The sequence below is a fragment of the Tamandua tetradactyla genome, chromosome 3 (genome assembly GCF_023851605.1).
Source record: "Tamandua tetradactyla isolate mTamTet1 chromosome 3, mTamTet1.pri, whole genome shotgun sequence".
NCBI lineage: Eukaryota > Metazoa > Chordata > Mammalia > Pilosa > Myrmecophagidae > Tamandua > Tamandua tetradactyla.
Genome location: NC_135329.1, coordinates 103,659,168 through 103,673,847, shown reverse-complemented (window position 1 = coordinate 103,673,847; position 14,680 = coordinate 103,659,168). Strand labels below are relative to the sequence as shown.

Genomic DNA, 14,680 nt, shown 5'->3' with positions numbered 1-14,680 from the left:
GCTGTTGTTCATCCAAGGATCAGAACAAATCTGCTATCCACTGTCTATTTGTAGGATCCCCAGGAAGATCAAAGAAAGCTTAAAGAGCTCATCATAGTATTTTAAAGTTCTTGTCTGATAACTGCAACAACTGGGCCATCTCTAAGTCTCATTTTATTGACTGTTCCCTCCCAGTGATGGGTCCTACTCTTCTTCTAGTGTCCTGTAATTGAAAATTTTAAATCTTGTTATTAAATATGAGAAAGCTTGGCACCAAATTTCTGACCCATTTCTAGCAAGTGCAAGAATTTTTATGACCTTATTTTTTGTATCAGTCTCATTTCTACTCCATTTTTCTCCTACTTCATATTGTGCTCTTCGTTTTTAGATTCCATATTGTCTGAACACACTTGTCAAAAGGATCTGTTTGAATTCAGGCTCTACTACATACCAGTTGTGTGATTCTGGGAAAATACTTATTAAAACTTTAATTTTCTCATCAATAAAGTGCTAATAATAGTCTAAACTCCATAGACTAGTAGAAGGAGTAAGTGAAATTGGACTCATAAAAGAGTTTCCCTCTATATCAGCTGCTAACATTATTATTATATTTTTTAATGGCTTTAAATATTTGTTTTAGGAATAAAGCAATCAGGGTTGATCTGCCGTGTTAGAAATATATCTTCTTCATGATCTTTTCCTCAATAATAAGTAGCTCTTCCAAAGTATTAGTACTGATTTTATTTACATAGTTAAAATTTTAATATCTGGTTCAAATACCTAATTACTTATAGTTCTGCTAGTTACAGTTTTACATTATACTTAAATCTTCATTTAAATACTGAATGTTTTGTTAACGATGGCTGTATATTTCTGAATATTAAAACGTTTAATATTGATCACCATCATATACACTCTTGATAAAACATGCAACATTTTATTTTAAAAAGGAAACTACCAAATAATTCATTGTTTATATCTAGAGAATATAAAGTCTGAGTTAAATAACATCATTAAACGATAAATTCAAAGATGCTAAAACTGGCTCACCATTGAAAGACCTATTAAAATCTGTTCTGACGAAACTGACTATCAGACAGGTATACAGATGAGTTATTTCCATCCTTGCCATAACGTACTATATTTGAGACACTTGGACGGGGCTATCAAATGAGAAATTTGACAGCACAGGGAAACACTGGCCTTCCGTTTCCACTTTTTTTTTCCATCCCTCCCCTCTCCAGATCCCTCATGCAATATATTATTCATGTGGTTTTAATGGCTTCATAAATCTGCATGGTCTCCTGCCTGTTTGCCAAACTGTAACAAGATGTTGCTTCTTTCCTTTTCTGTATACAGCTGCTTGCTTTTAAGTAGTCAATTCTGAAACAGCTTTCCTGGCAGGTTTAAAATAAAGCATTGCATGTACCTTGGGGAAGGAAAAAGGTTGGCGTATGGAGTAAACGGAGGCAGCCTTATATTGGGATAAGCAGACAGCACTCAGTCCCCCACCCTCAGGGTTTTATGTATTGATCATTCCCATTAGATGTATTTGACAAATGGGATCCATAGCTTGAAAAGTTTTGGACACCATAATCCAATGTTTTCTGCCTTTTCATCCATTTTTAAAAGCTGTGCACTTTACTAAGGAATTCAGAGACTCAACAAACAGAGACTGTTCGGTTTTCATGGGAGGACTCCCCAGCAGTGAACTTTAGATATGGTAGCAGCTGTTTTCAGAGAGCCTGGTAGTCCCCTACCCCTAGTCAGCACTTCTACTGGCTTGGTCACCAGCTGTCTGGGGAACTTCTGCCCTGAGCTGTCCCAGCCCAGCCTGGGAACAGGAAGGCCTGACAATCTATGCGGAAACTCAGTAATTGAGCCATCTTTAACGAGAGCAGGCATAGGTAATAAATCAGAGTTTTGTTACTCCCGGGGATATGTTCCAGATGAACTGAACCTGGCAGTTCAGTGGGCCATGAACTGGTTATCCCATCTTATTTCCCAAAGTTGGAAAGAGGCCTTATATCATATAACTCATACCCAACTCTTTCACCGCAGTTGTTCTCAGTTGGGGGTGATATTGCCCCCCCTCCCCCCTGGGAGATACCTGCCAATGTCTGGAAATACTTTTGGCTGCCATATGTAGGGGGTTGGGGCGAGTGCTACTGGGTCTTAGCCTGGAATGCTGCCGGACATCCTACGATGCACAGGATAGCTGCTGTTCTGCAACAAAGAATTGTCCAGCCCAAATGTCAATAGTGCCAAGGTTAAGAAACCCTGATTTGTCATAGAAAGCCAACTTTTTTTTTTTTTTTTTATGTCATTACCGTTGGCTCCAATTGGAACAACACAGTCCTTTCTGCAAAACTTTCAGGAATTTGCTTGGGCCTCCTCCTTGACATGGTTGGTGTTCAAAGCTCCTCATGGGTGATTTTAGCCCATCTATTTAGTTCATTTCCCCGGAACTGCTTCAAGGTCAAAGTGGCTTAAGTGGTTTTTCACAACTATTCTTTCTAAGCGGCCCACACTCAGGGCAGGTCAAATGTTGATAAAAGTCCTTCCCGGGGGCAAACTGGAGATTTTCCCCCAGATACATATGTACCTTTCAGCTTTTTCCCTTTTACTCCCAGTACTATGCCTCGAATAAATGTCCTTCTGGACCCACTCCTCAATTCTGCTGTGTAAATGCCTGCTCATCCTACAAGACCAAATGTAAATGTGGCGCTGTCCAGAAGGTCTCACCCCACTCCCATTCCTAGGTTATTTGCGTGCTGCTTCTGGCACTGAACATAGTCTGCTTTGTGGTATTATTTGCAAATAAATATTCCTCTCTTCCTCCCTCCCATCTATCCATTCCATCAATCAGTGGGAATACAGTAGTGAGACAGATCTATTTTCTGCCCTCGTGTTGCATATGGTCTAATGGAATAAATAAGTAGATGTCAGTGCTGTTACATTTCACAGAACATCCATGCAGTTCTCAGGTCAAATCCTAGAGTTTCTTTCTAATTCCAGGGATAAGCTGATGTAGAAAAGCTCTATTTACTAAAACAAAGGGACTGTGACACTCTCCACATGTTCCAGTTCAAATTTCAAATGAGGGAAAATGGAATTACAAAAAAAGCAACAACACCTTTTGATTTAAAATTGCCTTCACTGCGTCTTCTACTTCCTCCTGATTGCTGAGATCAACAGTCCAAACATGGGGTCGCCCAATGAAAACTTCCGCGTAAGGATGCTGGGACGTCAGCTGGAGAAGAGTAAAAAAAAAAAAAGGTTTTCAGTTTCATGAGCACTGACTTTTTTTTTTTTAAAGCTTTTTATTGCACTAACATATATACAACTCAAAATTTCTCACTTTAACCACTCTCCAGTGCACAACTTAGTATCAATTACATTCACAGTACGGTGCTACCATCACCAGTATCCATTACCCCAACTTTCTCATCACCTCTAACAGAAACTCTGCACCCATTAAGTGATAAGTCCAGTCTTCTCCCCTACCTCCTGCCCCCTCCTCATCTAGAATCTACTGTCTCTATGAACTTTGCTTCAACTGAGTGTTTCATATAAGCAAGATCAAACAATATTTGTCTTTTGTATCTTGCCTACATCACTCACATGATGTCCTTGGGATTCATCTATGTTGTAGCATGTCTTAGAAATTCATTCCTTTTTACAGCTGAATAGTATTCCATTATGTATATATACCACATTGTGTTTATCCATTCCTCTGCGGATGGACACTGAGTTGCTTTCGCTTTTTGGCTCTTGTGAATGATGCATACTGGTGTAGCACTGACTTTTTAAACCTTCTGTGGTAGATTTTGTGATATGCCTTGTATCATACCCATACATACTTGTGTAGGTAGCATGACATTTCTGTCCTTCCCCTCAATGATCAAAACTTTCTGAATGCCCATAAGGAAATAACAATTAAATACAGTTGGCTCCAAAAACGCAAACACCACGTGAAAACAAGAGATTGAATTTTGGGGTGCAAGGGTAGTTCAGTGGTGGAATTCTCGCCTGCCGTGTCGAGACCCGGGTTCAATTCCTGGACCATGCACTTCCCAAGACAAACAAACAAAAAATAAAAACTCATCAAATGGTGATGCAATAACAGGATACTCACATGGAAAAAGAGTGAAATGTGATCCTGCAATACAGAATACATAAAAGACTGAATTTCACAGCCAGGTGATGTGGGCGCTGTTACAGGTAGCTCTGACTCCCAACCTCACACCAAGAAATCATAAATATCTACACTCAGCCATACTGCAGCCCTGAAAATCATGTACAGCAAACTAGTATCTATCAGAACTATTGGCTAGGGTAGACAGGTAAGTGTGGCAAATTTGCAGAAAAATTTAAGGTATTACCATAAACTTGGATACTTCAAATACATAAAGACAATTTGTAATCTGAAAAGCAAGGAAAGATAGAGTTTGCCCAAAAGTAGGTTTTATTTTAAGAACGAAGGGGTGACCAAAGAAACAAAGTATGGAATTGGCTATCAGGAGTTCTTTAGCAGTCCATTCTTTAAACAGTTAAATGTATCCCCCCCAAACAGGTTTCTACCTTTATTCTAGTATCCCTTTAAGGTTGTGGGTTAAAGAGACCATTCTGGTTATTTGTGAGAGGATCTTTGGCTAGCACAGTCATTGGGGGTGCTACAATTAATCCAAGGGTAGGGACATAGGATGCATCACAATGTCCACTCTCTACACAATTTACAGATGTCCTGCTGGGCTTTTGTGCTGGTTTGAAAGTATTATGTACCGTAGAAAAGCCATGTTTCAATCCTGATGCAATCTTGTGGGAGCAACCATTTATTTTAATCCTGATTCAATATTGTAGCCTGGAATATTTTGATATTCCATCCATGGAGATGTGACATGCCCAATTGTGGGTGTTAACTTTTGATTACATGGAGATGTGACTTCACCCATTCCAGGTGGGTCTTGATCAGTTTACTGGAATCCTTTAAAAGAGGAAACATTTTGGAGAGAAACTTCAGAAATGACAGAAATGACACAGCCTCAGAGCCTACAGAGTGAGAGACGACAGAAATTTCAGAGCAGAGCTGACTCTGTGGAGAACAGAGACACAGATGTTTGGAGATGCTTGGAGTCCAACAGAATTCCATGAGAAGTTAAGCAAACCAGAACCTGGAGAGAGCCACCGGAAGGCAAGAGATGAAAGACAGCCTTGGAGAAGCAAAGAGAGGAACCACCACAAGGACAGAGACTGAAAGCAATGGAGCCCAGGAGTGAGGGACCAGCAGATGCCAGGCATGTGATTTCCCAGCTGACACAGGGGTTCCTGACCTACAGGCCTTTCTTGAGTAAAGGCAATCTCTTGTTGGTGCCTTAATTTGGACATTTTCACTTCCTTAGAATTATAAATTTGTAACTTATTAAATTTCCCTTTATAAAAGCCGTTTCATTTCTGGTATATCACATTCCAGCAGTTTGCAAACTAACATAGCTTTCATCTGGGTCTATGGAATCTAACTCTTTGGCACCATTTTAATATGCATAGAGTTTTCCAGGAGGGTAATTACCATGTAAATCACAGGATATCTCTAGTCCTGTTTTATTTGGAACTTCACCAATAAGCTATTACCATTTTGGAAAAACCCTGTAAGCAATGTCAATGTCACTCATGATACCTGAGCCTCCACTACAACATACACAAATCAATCTACATTTGTAGCTACCACACTATTGGTAAGTGTGTGTGTGTGTGTGTTTGTGTATTTCATTATCTGGCTCCTGTCTTACAATGTCAAATATATCGAAAAAGCACTGACTACATTCAGTTGAATGTTTTATTCCTCTTGACTAACATATTGAGGATTGAGCCAGCCTGATGTCTTTTAGTATGGTTCTGGGGTATCAAGAGTTCTTGCGTATGTACATACTAAAATATGTATTACTTTATTATAAATTATTTTCCTTTTATTTCTCCTTTAAATTAGAATTAGGGAATGATCCTTTTCTCAAATTAGATGGAAAGGCAGGTTATATTATTTACAAATTTCATTTCAGGAGAGAAAAGTAGATGTTATGATACATTTGTTATAAAAAGGAGATATTGGATTTGGTAGGGTTGAGGATCCTTGCTTTAAAGGCAAAATCAGCACTCTTTTATTTTTCTTTACACTCCAATAAGAGGGCTGAGTGATTTATATGGTACTGCTCCATTCTGCTCTCAGCCACTGTTCTCTGTAGCCTACACCATGCCAACTGTGGGTGTCCAGTGGTCAGGGTGAGAACCTAGAACCCAAGTCACGGGCCCCAGCTCCAAGTCCTCGCTGGTGACAGCCCAGGCAATCACGATGGTGGGACTGCAGGTTACCCCAGCCTCCACTCCCACCTGCCGAGAATCCCCCGCCCCTAGCCTGCTCCCACCCCTTTGATTTGTACCCTCTTCTTTTGCTCAGCAATATGGCCAGTGACAGAAGCTACAGAATTTTTGCCTGCCCTCAGAGCTGGGAAGAAACCTCCTTCCTCTTTCTCATCACATATTTTGGATTCAACATATATTAATGAAGCTGTAGGTAGGCCAGGCACTGTGCGATTCAACAGCATGTATATTATCTATCTGGTTTGCCTGGTGTCAACAAGGATACAGAGGTCCAGAGGCGTTGACAGTTCCCCAAGACCACATAGCCAGGAAGTAAGGGCCAAATGCAAATCTAGATCCTCCAACAACTTATTGGCTTTGGGTAGAAAGGAAGATAATTTTTAGAGATGCTATTGCCTTCTTAACCCAGTGGCCAAAAAAGCCCAATGTGAAAACCAGCCTCTGAAAATCTGCTAACCTGAAAATCCCCATGACTGAATTTATGTCAGTACTGGACCTTTTCTGAAGATGAGCAAAATGTCACATCATTTTCATGTTGTGACCCTGAGAATGAACTAATTATTTCTTGCAATGGAGTCAGGCAGGTTAAAGTTACCATCAACATCAGTATTGAGCCATTCACACATCAGCAGTCTCTCTCCCCTCCCTGTCCTAAGGTCCCAGATTATTTACAAGGTTGCTCTAAGCACTTGGAAAATACAAAAGGCTGTGCCATTACCATTTCATTCATTTCCATTTATTGAGAGTTACTTAATTTTATGAGTAAGGCATTTTGTGATTCATCATTCCCCCATCGAATGTTATGTTCCTCCCTGTTAATTTATTGAGAACCCTCTGATCTGAGCTACTTCACTGTACATCAATCAGTAAATTTACTGGTGGATAGTTTATAAAAGCAATGAAAATCTTATTAAATATGAGACATTACTTCAGAGCCGCTATTAAATCTCTGAGGAGAACATGAGTTCTCTTTATGGAAAAAAACAATGAAGCCAGAGAATTTCTAATGGTTTGCAAAATGCCAGAATAATGATCAAGAACTTACTAATATGATTCCCAATATAAATATAAAAATCCAATTTATATTACATTTAAAGTGCAACTTGAACAGTCAAATTACTAAAGGCATTATGGAATATTTTTCCCCTTTGCATGAAGATTGCAGTTGTAAAAATTGGTCCAAAGCAAAAATAAAAACAAAGCTAAACTCACATTTAGAGATCCAGACTTTTACTTCTCTTCAATTAAAACAAAGAAGAGACACATGCAATTTATATAGGGAAAAGTGTTGGTTAACTTGGAAGATTTGTGTGGGCATAAAAAGCTGGCTTCGTAATCATGTACGCTGTGGTAGAAATCTTTTCATTTGATGAGCTAAGAAATAACTTCTAGGAATTGTTGACCCTTGGAAATCTGCAGAACTTTTGCTAGCTCTTTCCCAACTGTAAACATCGTTGGCTAGTAGGGGCTTGTGGCTTTCGAGAATTGAAAGAGCAAAGCCCAACAGTGCAAGTGGTTGTGAGAACAAGTTCTCGGGTTTATCTCATAACTGTGTGATTTTGCTGGCTACCAACTCCTCTCTCTGCAAAAAGTCAGGCGGACTCAGACGAATCCACACTTCTCCTTAAGGAAACTGACCTTCTTGGGGTCTCCCCCCCCTTCTCCATCACCCCCTTCCTGGTTAATCCCAGCACTTTCTTCTCCTGGGACAATTCCAAGTTAACTTCCCCCACTTCACTCACTTAGCCATTTCTTTATGTACTTCCCTCGGTTAGGTATTTGTCTTATCACTCCTCCATATCAGATTTTGAGCTCCAGGAAAACAGGAAATGCCTTTCGATAAGTTCCCCCAAGGCAGGGACTAGGACCTGCCCAACAGGACACAATAAACATCTGTCCACTGACCTCCTGTGTCCTGGCCCTCCTGTGGGAACACAGGTCCCATGAACTCACTGGCTGAGCAACTGATGAAAGGATCCTCTCATACATGATCCTCACAGATCATGTAAGGGCTGGTGGAAGTGTCTAAACAGGTGAGAGGAAGCAAATGCCCCAGGGCAGCTCAAAGGCAACTTTGGATACCAGAAGAACGAAATACCTCAATGACGCTACTAAAAATGCAAATCACTAAATGATAACAACCCACAGAAAACAAAGAACGTGTTTTTCTCAATAACTTCACACTGGCTGATCCCACCAGATAAGATTACATCATTCACTGGACAATGGTTAGACTGTGCTTTAAGAGTATCAAAATTTTTATAGGAAAAAAAAATACCAGATGACAGTACCAAAGCCTTCAGAATTATCAATAACAAAAAGGTGCCAGTTGCCAGCTTTAGTCTAACATACTTTTTTTTATATTAGAGGAGTTGTAGGTTTGCAGAGGAATCATAGAGAAGGTACAGAATTCCCACATACCCCCTTCACACATGCTGTTTTCCGTTTTATAAACATTTTGCATTAGCATGGTACTTTGTTACAACTGATGAAACAATGTTAATACAATTATACCATTTTACCGTATACCGTAGTTTACATTAGAGTTCATTCTTTGTGTTGTACAGTTCTACGGGCTTTCAAAAAGTATTATTCTGGTAATTTATATACCATCTAAAAGTCCCCCATTTTATTCACTTCTAAATATACAATCTGCTGGTGTTAGACATTCATAAACTTGTGCTGCCATCACCACTATCCACTGCCAAAACTCTTCTGTTGTCCCAAATAGCAACACCGTGCTTAAGCGTTAACTCCCCCATTCCCTGCCCCCATCCAGGCCCTGGTAATCTGTATTCTACTTTCTGATTTTACGAATTTGCATACTCTACTTATTTCATTCAATGATGTCATACAACATTTGTCCTTTTGTGTCTGGCTTATTTCACTCAACATGACGTTTTCAAGGCTCAGACTTGGTGTAGCACACATTGGAAATTCAGTCCTTTTTGTGGCCAAATAATATCCTATTATATATATATATATATATATATACACCACATTTTCTTTATCCATTCATCTGTTGCTGGACACATGGGTTGCACCCACTTTTTGGTAGTTGTAAATAATGCAGTGTGCTGGCATCTGAGTTCCTGCTTTCACTTCTTTTGGGCATATATCTAGAAGAGGGATTGCTGGTTCATATGGTAGTTCTATGCTCAATTTTCTGAGGAAGCACCAATTGTTTTCCAAAGTGGCTATACCATTTTACATTTCTACCAACAATGTAGATGGTTCCTATTTTCCCATATCCTCGTCAATGCTTGTCATCTCCCCCCTTTTTTTTTTCAAGCAGCCATTCTAGTGGGTGTGAAATGATATGTCATTGTGGTTTTGTTTTAAACTCCCTTGATGCTATTTGAGCATCTTTTCATGTGCCTTTTAGCCATTTGTATATCTTTTTTGGAGAAATGCCTATTCAAATCTTTTATCCATTTTTATGATTGGTTGTCATTTTTTTAATGAGTTGAAGGAGTTCTTTATACATTCTGGGTACTAAACCAATTTATCAGATACACAGTTTCCAAATATTTTCTTCTACTCTGTAGGCTATATTTTTACTTTCTTGATAAAGTTCTTTGATGCACAAATTTTTTTCATCTTGATGACGTTTCATTCATCTATTTATTTTTGTTTTGTTACCAGTGCTTTAGGTGTAAAGTTTAAGAAACCATTGCCTAACACAATGTCCTCAATTCAGAATTTGTGGAGTCATTCTCTAACTCAACCCAAAGAGAGCTGAGTTTGCCCTTTTATTTATCTGTCTCTAAGGGGTAGCATTCCCAGGGATGTTGAGGACATAACTCTCAGTTTAAGATACTTCTGATTAATTATTTTCCAAAGGCTTGCATATAGAAATTGCAGTAAGAAAAGAGGAGGGTTTCTTTGCTTTCCATGCATTAAAGAAATCACAATACGGGAAAAAGAAAATCACCATTGGAACACCATAATAATAATTGTTGCAAGTAAGATCCACTGATATATGGCAAAAACAAATGGGCAAAGGTTTGAGGAGAAAAAGGGTATTTGCACAGTCTGAAAGTATTTTTCCCAAGAGAGGGGAAAATAGTAACTTTATAGTGGAGAAACCCAGTAGATATCATCTTAGCTGAGTGATCAAAGTTAACATCACCAGTGGGAAGACACAGTGACAAACGTCCCCTGATATGACTTGAAAAGTGTCAAGGTGATGGATGACAATGGAAGACTGAGGAATTTTCACAGATTGTAGGCACCTAAGCACACTGACAACTAAATGCCACGTGGGGATCCTGGGTGGATCCTAAAGCAGAAAGGAAATCAGTGGGAAAACTGGTGAAGACCAACAGAATATGTGGTTTCAAGAACAGCGTCGTCTCAAGGTTAATTCTTGGTTTTGAGCACTGTTTTGTGGTTTTGTAAAATGTTACCATTGGGGGCAGCTCGGTGAAAGCTATCCAGGGACACTCTGCACGATTTTTGCAACTTCTTGGTAAGTCTAAAATTATTCCAAAATAAAAGTACAAGATATAATCATGGAAAATTACAAATAACATACACTATTTGGCCAGAAGTCAAACTACAGAGATTCTCTCCATGTACGTGAAATCCTAGGGATGATTTTTTTAGCCCATACTTTCCACCCAGAACTCCAAAGTTTCAGAGAAGTCAGTCACATGCTAATGTAGAGATTTCTAAATTGAGAAGTTCTGACTGCTATGGAGCTTCTTTTGAAAACCTTTTCAAAGAATATGCTTTTCAATGACAGTGACTGGCCCTGATCTCTGTATCCTAATAACTCACAGAGCATCTAGCAAATAGGAGCACGGTATGAGTGAATAATGAATGAATGGACTGATCCCTGCCCTCTCCTCACCAAACAAACAAACAAAACACAAAAATCTCTCCAAGATGAAGGATTCACATTTATCACATTGGTAAGCAAGCAAGCAAACAGACACAGTTAAGCCTTTTCAGAAGCTATCTGGGCTCCCGGTTAATCTCTTTTTGAGGATAATCTATGGATCCTATTGTCTTCCCTCCACCTCCTTTGGTGATTTCACCGATGGTAGGGAAGGTCAGAGAAAAGAACTCCCAAAATAATCAATTCTATGAACTGGTGAGAGTTCCGATTGATCAATAACGAATAATCAGTGAGAGGGCATTCTATACTATTTGAGGGAGGGGGTCAAGGAGGATTAAACCAGAAAGAATTAAAAGTAGCAGAACTGCAAACTACAAGCTTAGAGGCAGTATTTCCACATTGCTATGTCATGGGAGAGCTGCCCATCAGCGCCCCTTGCCCCACCCCACAGAAGACCTGAATGGCAAGGGTGCTGTTGTGATTACAAACTCTCAGGCGCTTCTTCTTCTTCTTTTTTTTTTTTTTTTTTTTTTTTTTTAATTTTTTTATTAATCAAAAAAAAGAAAAGAAATTAACACAACATTTAGAAATCATTCCATTCTACAAATGCACTCAGTAATTCTTAGTATCATCACATAGATGTATGATCATCATTTCTTAGTACATTTGCATCGATTTAGGAAAAGAACTAGCAACACAGCAGAAAAAAATCTAGAATGTTAATATAGAGAAGAGAATTAAAATACTAATACTAATAATATATATATATATATATATATAAAGGAAAAAGAAAAAAACAAAAACAAAAGATACAAACACACAAACAAACAAACAAAAAACCATATTTCAGGTGCAGCTTCATTCAGTGTTCCAACATAGTTACATTACACTTAGGTATTATTGTGCTGTCCATTTTTTAGTTTTTGTATCTAGTCCTGTTGCACAGTCTGTATCCCTTCAGCTCCAATTACCCATTATCTTACCCTGTTTCTAACTCCTGCTGGTCTCTGTTACCAATGATATATTCCAAGCTGATTCTCAAATGTCGGTTCACATCAGTGGGACCATACAGTATTTGTCCTTTAGTTTTGGGCTAGACTCACTCAGCATAATGTTCTCTAGGTCCATCCATGTTATTACATGCTTCATAAGTTTAGTCTGTCTTAAAGCTGCATAATATTCCATCGTAGGTATACGCCACAGTTTGTTTAGCCACTCGTCTGTTGATGAACATTTTGGCTGTTTCCATCTCTTTGCAATTGTAGATAATGCTGCTATAAACACTGGTGTGCAAATGTCCGTCTGTGTCTTTGCCCTTAAGTCCCTTGAGTAGATACTTAGCAGTGGTATTGCTGGGTCGTAATCCATTCTGCCATTCTATGTCTTTTGATTGGGAAATTCAGTTCATTAACTTTTAGTATTATTACTGTTTGGATAATATTTTCCTCTACCATTTTGGCTTTTGTATTATATATATCATATCTGATTTTCCTTCTTTCTACACTTTACTCCATACCTCTCTCTTCTGTCTTTTCGTATCTGACTCTAGTGCTCCCTTTAGTATTTCTTGCAGAGCTGGTCTCTTGGTCACAAATTCTCTCAGTGACTTTTTGTCTATAAATGTTTTAATTTCTCCTTCATTTTTGAAGGACAATTTTGCTGGATATAGGAGTCTTGGTTGGCAGTTTTTCTCTTTTAGTAATTTAAATATATCATCCCACTGTCTTCTAGCTTCCATGGTTTCTGCTGAGAAATCTACACATAGTCTTATTGGGTTTCCCTTGTATGTGACAGATTGTTTTTCTCTTGCTGCTTTCAAGATCCTCTCTTTCTCTTTGACCTCTGACATTCTAACTAGTAAGTGTCTTGGAGAACGCCTATTTGGGTCTATTCTCCTTGGGGTGCGCTGCACTTCTTGGATCTGTAAATTTGGGTCTTTCATAAGAGTTGGGAAATTTTCAGTGATAATTTCTTCCATTAGTTTTTCTCCTCCTTTTCCCTTCTCTTCTCCTTCTGGGACACCCACAACACGTATATTTGTGCGCTTCATATTGTCATTCAGTTCCCTGATCCCCTGCTCAAGTTTTTCCATTCTTTTCCCTATAGTTTCTGTTTCTTTTTGGAATTCAGATGTTCCATCCTCCAGTTCACTAATTGTAGCTTCTGCCTCTTTAGATCTACCATTGTAGGTATCCATTGTTTTTTCCATTTTTTCTTCTTTGTCCTTCACTCCCATAAGTTCTGTGATTTGTTTTTTCAGATTTTCTATTTCTTCTTTTTGTTCAGCCCATGTCTTCTCCATGTCCTCCCTCAATTTATTGATTTGGTTTTTGAAGAATTTTTCCATTTCTGTTCGTATATTCAGCATTAGTTGTCTCAGCTCCTGTATCTCATTTGAACTATTGGTTTGTTCCTTTGACTGGGCCATATCTTCAATTTTCCGAGCGTCATCCATTATTTTCTGCTGGTGTCTGGGCATTTGATCAGATTTCCCTGGGTGTGTTACGCAGCTGGTTGAAAGCTTTTTCTGTGAAATCTCTGGGCTCTGTTTTTCTTTTCCTGCCCAGTAGGTGGCGCTCGTGGCGCTCGTCTGTCTGCACCGCAGTTGGCCCGGGAAACCGCGCGTGGAGGTGGGGGTCGCTGGCCGCCGCGGCTTGGGAGAGTGCCGGTCCTAATTGCCCAGCTGGCCCGAAACGCCAAGCGTGACGGGAGGGCCCCGCTATCCAACGTTCCCAGTCAGGCCGGTGAGCCACGTGCGTGGAGGGGACCCCAGTCGCCAGCCGCCCCGGCCGGGAAAACGCGCGCCCCTCGGGTAGCTCACCGCAGCGGATTCTCCCTGCCCGTTCAGCTGTTCCAGAATGGGGTACGCTGTCTTTTTGGTCTCTGTCGTGACTCCGGGAGCTGTTTCGTATTGTTTCTGTTTCTTTAGTTGCTTTTCTGGAGGAGGAACTAAGACCCGCGCGTCTTACTAAGCCGCCATCTTCTCCGGAAGTCCCGCTTCTTCTTCTTGAGCAGACTGCAGAGCCACTTACTAACTACCCAGGAATAATAGGAGCATCAGTCTTATGGCTTCTTGCACACACCTGTTTCTACCCAGTCAGAAACATCCAACTTGGCTCACACTTGACTCTAAATGGCTTTTGTTTATTGCCCTAAATAATATCCAACTACCTTCCATGATGATTCATCACCCACTGCGGATTTCCAGAGGATCTCAGAAGGCAATTCAAATAAGGCTCCAGTGAACGGTTTCAGCAGTGGCAAGACTCCTTCTCAGGATGGTGCCTGCTGATGGCATGCTAGAACAGCAGGCACATAACTCCATCAGCCATGCTGTGTCCTGTTTCTCCAGGGTAACTGTTCTCTGAGGGCCTCCCAGCCCAATTTTTATTCTCCACGGTCCAGTGGCGAACGCTGGTTACCCACAAATGGCCACTGGCCAGTGGATCTCCTTATTCCCTAAATTCCAGCTGTTCAGAAAAC

At 39.9% G+C, this 14,680-nt stretch overlaps 1 protein-coding gene across 9 annotated transcripts in view; it reads right to left on the bottom strand.

Annotated features, from left to right (window-relative positions):
• Positions 1-14,680, bottom strand: part of MGAT5 (alpha-1,6-mannosylglycoprotein 6-beta-N-acetylglucosaminyltransferase) — a 376,908-nt gene that overhangs the window by 26,256 nt on the left and 335,972 nt on the right. For all 9 annotated transcript variants that reach the window (XM_077153611.1, XM_077153615.1, XM_077153612.1 and 6 more), the window contains one exon: positions 3,116-3,232. In XM_077153611.1, the coding sequence (XP_077009726.1) occupies positions 3,116-3,232 (117 nt within the window). The remainder of the gene's footprint in view (positions 1-3,115; positions 3,233-14,680) is intronic.